A 9832-nucleotide genomic window follows, 5' to 3' on the forward strand; every position below is an offset into this window, starting at 1 on the left:
ATTTACATTTATGTCATATTTCAATGAAAAGTGTTTCAAAACGGAGGCGGTGCAACCGGTTCGACCGTTTTCCTCACGGATCTGAGGACCAGGGTTCAAAATCCCGACCCTGCCCGCGTGGAGTTTGCATGTTCTTCCGGGGCCTGCGTGGGTTTTCTCCGGGCACTCCGGTCTCCTCCCAAAAACATTCTTTAATTGGACACTAAATTGCTCTTGGGTGTGAGTGTGATTGGGAATGGTTGTTTGTTTCTGCCTGCCCCTCGATTGGCTGGCAACCAGTCGAGGGCGTGGCCCGCCTCCTGCCCGTAGATAGCTGGGATAGGCTCCAGCGCTCCTCCGACACTTGTGAGGACAAGCGGCTCAGAAAACGGACGGCTAGCTGTTTCTGGTGTCTAGCCTTTTTTGCGTATTGACTCCCAACCAAAAGCCAACTCACTGGGACTCCCTCCAGGCAGCTCGAAAGACTGCCCCTTCGAACCGCCACGGGCTGCCACAAAATCGCTTCCATCGACCTACACGCCGAGTCCAAAACTCCTTCCGGTACGCGAGCACAATATGATGCTCATGGAACGATACGCGCCTCAGTGCTACCTCGCCGGACATCCTGATCACGACATGACAAGGCAAGAAGCGTTGCCCCCAGAGCGTTGCGCAAAACCGTCCAAGGTGTCGAGCCGTCTATCAAGCGGTACATTCATCGGCCGGCGGGGGCCTCTCGGCTATCCACCGAAACGCCGTAGCCGACGGGATCGCCGGCTCCAAGCCCAACATCGTGTTGGCCGGCTACCCGGCTGCGGTAGCCGAATCCGAAAGACAACTCCCGAGATCGACGCTATCGCAACTCCGTTCGGGCTGGTTGTCACAAGCTCGACAACTATCGACATCGACTCGACGACAACTTCTTGACATCGTCGATAAATGCCCGTCGTGTGGGGTCGCCCCCCCCCCCCCCCACGATACGTGTCATCTCTTCATCTGTGCTCAAAAACCAACCACGCTGGCGGTGGACCACCTGTGGAGCACCCCCAGCCGATGTGGCTCACTTTCTGGACCTTGATACAGAATAACGACCGTCGTACTTGGCTACAACAACAACCTTTTTCGCGCAACTGCAAAATTGAGTCGTACCAAAGGCAAATTCAAAGTTTGTTTTCTTCAGATTATCTTTTATTATATTTAAACCTTTTCAACCAAGAAGAAAGGTTGCAATGTCTAGTGATGCAAAACACAGGGGAAACAATACTCAGACTGTGCAATTTGATTTAATTTTTTTTAATACATGGCAACAAAATATCTGATAAAGTGGAACTTGGGAAAAAAAATGTCAGGCATTAACATCCAGTTTTTTTTTTTTTTACCATCATAAATATTGTAAATCAGCAAATTGCCGGAAATTTCTGAAAAAGAAAATTCTGCCCGAAGATAGCTGGGATAAGTTCCAGCACTCCTGTGACCTTTGTGAGGATAAGCAGCCAAGATAATGGATGGATGGAAATATTGTGAATAGAAATGAAATGATTACATCGTTGATATAGCTGTTATCCTGTACGAAGTATTGCTGTATTATTGTGTTGCAAGTTTCTTCATGGTGGTCATCATATTTATAATTTAAATATAATTGAAACCAAAGTTCAGTTGACACCTCGCATTGTTCTTGTTCAACTACACAATGGCAGCCTGGTCCGGTGAGTGACGTGGGTGTCGGGCGAACGGGAGTAGCTAATTGGCTGTTGTCAGCTCAGGTTCGCAGTTAGCTGTTGACTGGCTAACCGTTAGCAAGTCTGCGTGTTGAGTGCTTGGGCGTCAGTTGTGGTGTTGCGCCTCGTGTAGAAAAAAAAAAATGTGCTAGTTACATGTTTGTTTTATTACGTTTGTTAAATAAAACGATTGAAGGCGTACCGGCAGCTTTGTCTGTCCTTGACCACTTGTGAGGGATGAGAATACGTTCTAAATAACGGTCGTAGGCGACGTTGAGTTAGCTCAGGATATTCATCGATAAAAGCAATTGGCGCCCCTGGCGTTACTTCATTTTTGTTGAATTTTGTTGCCATCTCTTTATACTTGTATGACTAATCATGTTGAAAAGCAACTGCAAATTATGGCTTTTCAGTCCATACAGTTTTGAGCCTGTACGTAAACTAAAAATAGTTAATTAAGGACAAAAATTGCAATTCTTATTCCTTTTCCACGACGACTTTCTGAGGTTTAGATGGCCACGCTGTTCTCTATGTTCTTTGGATCTAGGTACGTGTAAGGGATTTCCAGACCTTTGTTTCTGATGTTAATTGAGACGGACAACGTGTCAAGCTCGGTTTTAAAATCCCTTTGCAGCTGGCGTGGGGTCTCCTCGGTAAAATGATCCTCGGGGTAGTGTCCGAGGGGGATCTGTTGAAACAAATTGTGCAGCGGGTATTCAATTGCCGGGTTTTTTTGTGAGACCACGATAAAACGTTAACATTTTCTCATGTTAATGAATGAAATGAGTTTCCTCCGTAGGGTGGATGGGATCACCCTGAGATAAAAGATAGGGTAACGGATTGGTAACCCAGGAGGGCCTCTGGTCTTCGAGCTCTCCAGATCCTGGTTAAGGTGGCATTTGTGTTTATCCCTGGAACCTTCAGACACCTTCTAAGTGAGGAGTTCTAATCATGTTCAACATGGGGGAGACTCTGTGGAAGACCTGGACCTGGAACATGCCGGAGGGGCTATGTCTGGGAATGCCTCATAACTCCCCCTGTTGAAACTAAAGCAGGCACCTAGAGACGGGCTAAGTCTGGGCTCTGCTACGTAGATTGCAACACCAGCAATCCCGATCGAGATAAGGATAAATAACCATAATGATAAAAGACGACTGCTTTCATACCAACTCATATTTTGTCACGTCAACTTTTAGCATACTTACAAAGTCTGAGGACTGCCTGCTGAGCAGCCAGACAGCAGCTATTCCGTGAACTGTCACATCAATCGGTGGCAATGTCTGGAGCATTGTGGCCTCGCACGTCGTCCCCTTTTTGGTCGGGGGAGGACGCTGCAGGGTGATGGGGGTGTTGGGCATCCAGAAACCATAGTCGTACTGGAACAATATGCACGGTTTTATGTTTGTTCGGACCAGAAGGAATACAAAGCTGGTGTTGGTTGCTAGGATTCACCTGTCCGTTGTTTACAGCTGCGTGCTGGCACGAGCACGTGAATATCACCATGGTGGCAAACTTGATCAGTTCAGGCACAGAGTTGAATTTCTTGGGCATTCCTAGGTAGGTGAGCAGGGAAACAGATTTATTGCAAGATGGTTGAGCCGTTTGGCAGATGCTGGTGAGTACAAGGTGCACTCATGTAGCAAATCACCTGTTTGTTCCTGGGAAAGAAATCCGTGTTGAAAAATGTTGCCGATCCAAGTCTGCAGTTCCGAGTCTTGCTGCACCTCGTTGTCAGTTTTGTAGTAGTACTGTATCACTCCCTGCACAAATCTTTTGAGACATTTTCTGTCACTACAGCTCCACTATGCTAAATATGTTAGAGATTCTGCAACACATGGTGAAAAGTTCAAATTTAATTCCCATATCTGTATATTTATCGAGATCCTCCACCCGTGTGCAACCCTTCTTCAAAGTTTTTTAGAAACCGGTATGACATTAATTGTTAAAGCAAAATATTTGTTAAAAAATACAGTGAATAAACTTATCATACTTGAAGATGATGTCCCACAGTTGGAGTCCATCATCCCTGTAGTAGAAATTCGGCAAGTCCTGCATGCCGCGATCAGCAATGTCGTCGGGAATGCAAAGGGACCTGTAGGTGACCGAGGAGAGCGATCTTGCCACGATCTTCTTCAAAGCCTCGCCGCCAGAAGCTGCATACTGAGGAACAGTCAAATGTGTGATGTAAACAGAGGATCTAAACTGTCATGTAGAACTCAAAGACTGGCTTTTACCAGGGTGAAGACTCCAGTGGGTCCTATCAGCTGCGTCCGAGCCAATTCATTTATATGCAGAGTGTAGCGAGTGTGAGGTATGAGGAGCTAAAGGGACAGAAGGGGGGACCATGAAACAAAACCTTCAGACAAAATAAATATTTGAGTTTAGAAACGCATGTTTGGAACCAACTTGGGAAAGTTCCTGTTACCTTGTACAGGGGGTGCACCATGGGAAGCTTGCGTAGCAGTGACACCGCAAAGACCTCTGCCAGCAGGTGAGTGCGCAGTAAGTGCGCATTGAGCTGGTGTTCCGTGAAATCGGCGCTTCTCACAAAGATCTTAGCTGTCAGCCAGTCGTATGTAGAGTCACTTGGCAGAAAGATGGGGTTGTCCTCAGCCGGAGTCTGCTTCAGCTGATGGAAGAGAGGGAGAAGGCACGATTCTTAAGGGTTGATACTTGACTTGATTCAGGTTGTTCCCGATGACTGCAAACGCTGCACTGATCAGATGGTTCAATTTTTCAATATTCTCTTGAGTTAGACCTTGAGATTCTTCTCCTGGTCGTTGTTCCCAACATCTTTCTGACGGAAAATTATAGCTTCAGACTGAGAGGGGCTGATTTTATCTGCTCCCCAAAGATTTTTCATAATGAATCATAATTACGTCCTCTGCTAATATCGTCTGGCAATACAAACTGGACATTCTCTCGTCGCTACACCTTGACTGCCTCCCACTGTTGGAACGCATCACCTGGTCACCCTTTTTAAAAAGGGGGACCACCAAATCCCTCTGACAATCTAGGGGAAAAAATGTCACCCACAACAGGTTGTTCAGAGTCCCACAAGTTAGCTACACTTTATTGGGGTCCAACTTTGGGTTTGGGGATTGCCGCCATGACCGACAACTTTGTTGCCACAGCTCCGATCGTTAGACAGCATGAAATTTCCGGTATTCTCGTCTGGTGCTACGGAAGCTGTCTACCCCAACTTTTTAGAATCAGGGGGGTGGGACATTCACTTTACCTTTTAAAAGATTCGATCTAATTGTATAATGGAGTAATTGCCACCTGAATGGCGACGGGCATCAGCTTGTCGTCGGCTCCTTTGTGAAACAAGACAAGGGGCGCTGTCAAGTACTGCTGAATCCCTTGGACGGTGTTTGCATGGATTCCGTCCAGGTTCTTGTAGTCACACAGGTAAATGTTGCCTTCCTGTAAAACGGGGAACAAATGCGGTTGCTTGTCCTGTAAATAATTCATTTTGTGCTCTGCCGAGCTGCTGTGGCGTTGACAAAAGGGTTCTATCGATTCAGATCTTCAGTGCGATGAGGACGCGAAACAAACTATTACCTTCAACTCTTCAGACAATTTTGAGCCGCTGGGGATGCAGACCATGTCGTCCGTCACAGGGAAGTTCTCGGGCAAAGTGATGCAACGTCGAATCAATGTGGGGTGGACACCGTTTAGAAACTGGTAAGCAAATAACCAGTCCGCCTTCCAGTGGTTCTTGACGTAATCTGACAAAAGAACGGTGATTTGCCGTCATGTTTGAACTCGATACAAGTTATGATATGCTATTTTCATTGATGCACTTTCCTTTTATGATAATGGTTTGGTATATTCTTTCGAGATTTGGATTGTAATGAAATAACTTATTTTTTCAATTATTTTTTTTTTTTAACTATCCTGCTCAACTGGCTTCATTTATGGCTAAATTTACACTGTCAAAAAAGTACTCGAGGCCTGAGAAGCAATGCTCTGCCCGAGACGGAGAATGCGAGGTGGACCATCTTCTGAAATCAATTTCTCAAGTGGGTTTTATCAAAAACGACAAAAAAAAAAATGTTTGTTGAGAATAAATCCAGTTCATGCCTGGATCAAACCACAAGATTGTTGCAGAATTAGCCATCGCAGGCGATTTTTATTTATTTATTTGTTTTTTTTTTCTCCCAGATCCGGCCCAAACGTATTTTGTCGGGAACGCCAAAACTTCTCGTATTGTGACATAATCCTCGACCGATAATTTGGCCCAACGACAGCCCTGCGATGCCAAAATAAAAAGTCTAGCATGTGCCGAAAGCGGACCTTGATGGTCACCTAGTCACTTAGTGCTAGCTTGCTAAGCTATATAGCATTATGGTGCCTTCTTGCGAGCCTCCTCATATGAAAAGTATGTCTATATTACACATATTACACATTAGCCCAAGCTCTCCTTGAATGGACAGCCCACTCCCAAGGATCAGTGACGACGCCATCCATTTCTTGTTTTTGTTCATTTTTTTTTTTCCCACCAACACGATACAATACTTGGTACAATCCATTGTTGTCATTGTTGGCGTGGTAACCGGTTTATCTGAGGACCAGTGACCTATTTCCTGTTTCCGCCGCTCGGGAGTGTTTGATTTGACAGGATAAAGCCCAATGGCCATAAAAGACAGGATAGAACGGTGTCAGAGTACATATTGTGTCACTGTCTCACAGAGGTACGGCGAGAATTTGCGGCAGTGCGGTAGTCTGATGTCGTTCAGTTGTGAAAGACCGAATTTGTCAAATTTGTAGTCTTATCCAAGGATACAGCAAGTTTCTATTCTTTCTGTTTTTATGAATACCTTGCAAAGCTTTACTAAACCGTTTCAAACTCTTGCCCCTTTAAACTTCGAGGTCCTGTCGCTGCAAAAGTCTCTGCACACCCCTGCTTTCAAGCAATGTTATTGGTTTTTCTCCATAGTTAAAGTAGGGAGAGGCGTTTCCAAATTATCTCAGGTGTCCCCAATGAAATCGAACACGTTTTATTTCACTGCGACAAGTCTACATCAGACGGCCTTGTGGATCGCTACCGGCCTTGTCGACAAGGCCGAGCCGGCTGCAACCTTGTTGACAAGGCCGAGCCTGCTGCTGGCTTTGTTGACAAGGCCGAGAGCTTGCCGCCGGCCTTGTCTGCCGGGGTGGCTCGTCGCGGCGCGGAAGTGGATCGGACAGGGAGGTGGTTTGGCCTCCATCTGAATATGACTCGAAACAATAGGATAAGATTGCCCCGGACACTTGACTCCCTTGTGAGATGTTTTTTTCAAAAAGAGCTTCCGTGTCTGAAGGGGCGTGTCCTACAGTAGGGGCCACAGCGTGTTTTCAACGGCGAATGTCCGGGGTGACGTCACGGACAGTAAATGCAAAGTAAATATGGCAACCACTCTGATGTCGAACGAGTATTCCGCAACTTTAGTTTATAGGGCTGACACTAGACCTTTAAAGCAACCCCTTTGAAAGGAAGAGCCTGCCCGTTTGTCAGAATGAAAGAACTTCACCGTTAATTAAGCCCTGTTACCTGATATCGGGGTGTGTTTGTTACAGAACACGTCTTTGATATGGTCAAGATTTTTCCAGTTGTGGTGGTTGTTATCCAGCCCCTTGAAATGAAGCTCCGTCAACCTGGGAAACAGAATCAGGAGATTTGTAGCGTAAACGGGAGTGGAACCTGATTCCAGAACAAAGTACTGTATAGGATCATCAAAATGAAAGGAAGGAGGGCCTCTTACGCTGTCAGCGCCGTGAAATCAAACTGTGCAGTCTTGGTGAAAGAGAACTGTATCTCACATGGCAGGCTACAAGGACCGTCGGCGTCAATGCTGTTGGGCATGCCGGCGTCAAAGCAATCCCAGCTGTTCGGGGTTTAAAGGGTAACGTTGGAGGTATAATGTACGTCGTTGATGTAGAAAAAGCAAACGTGAAAGGCATACACGGCGAACTCTCACCCGTAGCACACTTTTCGGTGGCTCAGCTCTTGCTCTCTTGCATAGTGACCGAGGGAGTGGCTTTCATCAAAGATCCTGAGCGCTTTCAGTATTTAAAAAAAAAAAAAAAAAAACGCACAAATTTAGCGCATTTGGATTATTCGCGGTTTTCAAGAACAGACAAGCAAGACAAAATCGACACACCTTTGCCCTCTCTGAAGCGGTGAGTCTCCCGGTCGCTGATCCAGCAGTGGATGGGGAAAGTGTAGAGGATTCCTTCGGGTGACTTGACTTCAACCTTTTCAGGGAACCAAGCGTCGTCAGGCGCGAGGCGCATGTGCCGTTTGTCCAGCTCAATCAGAACCAGTTTTCCAAGGGAGTTTGGGCAGGAAATGGTATAATTCGATACCTAGAAAAATGACAGCAAATGTTGTCTTGAAGTAATGGATGCGCAGTTCTTTTTTTTTGGGGGGGGGTGTTGGGACCAAAACCCAGCAACCTTTGTGAGGCTGAGGGCTACGTGACCTGTTTGCGGCAAATCTCAGACTCTGTTCATTACACGTACGTAAAATATTTTCATTTTAATTTATTGTAGTAAATGGCATTACAGGTTGACAATTTTAATTCACGTACCCAAGTTAATTCAGAATTTAAAGCACAAATAATAGTACCAATTTGTGGCCTAGGATATTTTTAGAACATACCTCGCGGGCGCCTTATATGGTCCTCGCGGGCTACCATCCGTGACCCCTGGCCTTGACCTACTCCAATATAAGGAATATGATGTAGGAAGAAAGTACCTGTAGTCGTATCTTAAAGTGGACTGCATCATGGTAGTTGAACCTGCCACAGTAGTCATTTGATTAAATTAAATTTTTTTTGGGTGGTTTCTATGCTCACAATACAGGATTCATCAACCACGTGATATAAATTTGAGCAGTGCAGTGTGTTCGAAAAGTATCCAAACGTTGTTTTGTCTTTTTTTTTTTTTTAAGTTCGATAAGGTGGTTGCGCAGCAATAGAGTTTTTCGAAGTCCTGCTCAGGCTGCCTGTTTCCCCTCGGGTGGTTCTCCTTTATCAAAGTTGTGCATTCAGGGATTTAAAACAAAAAAATTAAAAACAATTGAAATAAAAGAATTTCGTTCGGCGCGCTCATCTGTTTTTGGCGATCTCTTGTTCAAGACACGTCATTAGCGACGAGTTGTCATGTTCTAAGCGTCCTTGTTGTAGTTAATTCCACTAGTCTCGATCATCCGCTCGTGTGTACTTTGCAGTTGTTTATTAGATTTGTGGCAAAACTGGAGCTACCACCTGCTCGGCCCCAAGTCTTCATGGTAACAAAATCTGTGGCCTAGCATTATTTGGGGGCAGGATTGGGGGGGGGGGGCGTTCATCTTTGGCATATTTCGACACAACTAAAATAACGTGAAGGTATAAAATCAACAATGAAAAGATTCTGTACTGATATTTTGTGAAGTTTATAAATACTAACTTTATAAATGTTAATTGTTGTACATTACGTTTTAATTAATTCCGTTGAATTATAATTATATTGTGCAGCGAGCAGGTTAATTCGACCTCCAAAACGCAAACGTCAACGTGACTTCCAATGAACTCCATTTTAAATGAACGACACGTTTGTTTTCCAGTTGCCGTATTTTCCACGCATCGTCGGCCTTTTCATTTTTTCAAAAGCCGACGATGCGCGTTACATACGGATCAATATTGAGCCGTCTCATGGATGCATAACGTAACCCCGGCCTCTACTGTAGCGTCTATTCTATCGCTTTATAATCCGGTGCGCCTTATATATGGAAAAAAAAATCTAAAAATTAGGCCATTCACTGAAGGTGCGCCTTATAATGCGGTGCGGAAAATACGGTACATTGACGATTAATGTTTTAATAATTCAAGGCCTTGCAGGACGCTTGAGCTCCTAATTCCAAAAAAAACAAAAAAAACAAACAAAAACCAATATTTCAGCATAGCAGGCTGTTTTCCACACTTACGGATCCTCTGAAGATGACCAAAGAGTTCAGCCACGTGCGCTCGCTCTCGCCATCCGTGCCCACCAGCTTAATGTGCACGTGGTTCAAGGTGGCGGCGCCAACTCGATGGCCGGTGTAGACGATCACCTCATAAACCAGCATGATTATTCCAGGGTGCCTAGAAATCGTGACGGTGGAAACGCAG

General features: G+C 45.3%; 1 protein-coding gene across 3 annotated transcripts; it reads right to left on the reverse strand.

Annotated features, from left to right (window-relative positions):
- Positions 1-1263: 1263 nt before the first annotated feature.
- On the reverse strand, positions 1264-9832 carry LOC133505975 (polyunsaturated fatty acid lipoxygenase ALOX15B-like). Of its 3 annotated transcripts, none has more exons than XM_061829589.1 (15): positions 9649-9786; positions 8440-8482; positions 7844-8048; positions 7661-7742; positions 7445-7567; positions 7234-7337; positions 5262-5428; positions 4980-5123; positions 4123-4326; positions 3932-4018; positions 3688-3857; positions 3346-3467; positions 3150-3250; positions 2903-3073; positions 1265-2385 (listed from the first exon to the last, which is right to left on the reverse strand). In XM_061829589.1, exons 3-15 carry the CDS (start codon positions 7974-7976, stop codon positions 2206-2208), a joined length of 1788 nt encoding a protein of 595 aa, XP_061685573.1. In that variant the 5' UTR covers positions 7977-8048; positions 8440-8482; positions 9649-9786; the 3' UTR covers positions 1265-2205. The 3 variants fall into 3 exon arrangements, with proteins under 3 accessions (XP_061685571.1, XP_061685573.1, XP_061685572.1); XM_061829588.1 differs by having other exon boundaries at positions 1266-2385; positions 8344-8482; XM_061829587.1 differs by lacking the exon at positions 8440-8482 and having other exon boundaries at positions 1264-2385; positions 9649-9832.

The sequence above is a fragment of the Syngnathoides biaculeatus genome, chromosome 9 (assembly GCF_019802595.1).
Source record: "Syngnathoides biaculeatus isolate LvHL_M chromosome 9, ASM1980259v1, whole genome shotgun sequence".
NCBI lineage: Eukaryota > Metazoa > Chordata > Actinopteri > Syngnathiformes > Syngnathidae > Syngnathoides > Syngnathoides biaculeatus.

What these genes read in the sequence shown, in the direction of transcription:
- LOC133505975 (XM_061829587.1), bottom strand. Translation starts at nt 9,789, where the DNA reads ATGCTGGTTTATGAGGTGATCGTCTACACCGGCCATCGAGTTGGCGCC. An exon ending in GATTTCACGGCGCTGACAGC is followed by an intron (nt 7,338 to 7,444) that starts GTAAGAGGCCCT and finishes TCTGTTTCCCAG; the next exon opens with GTTGACGGAGCTTCATTTCA. An exon ending in CAAACACACCCCGATATCAG is followed by an intron (nt 5,429 to 7,233) that starts GTAACAGGGCTT and finishes TTCTTTTGTCAG; the next exon opens with ATTACGTCAAGAACCACTGG.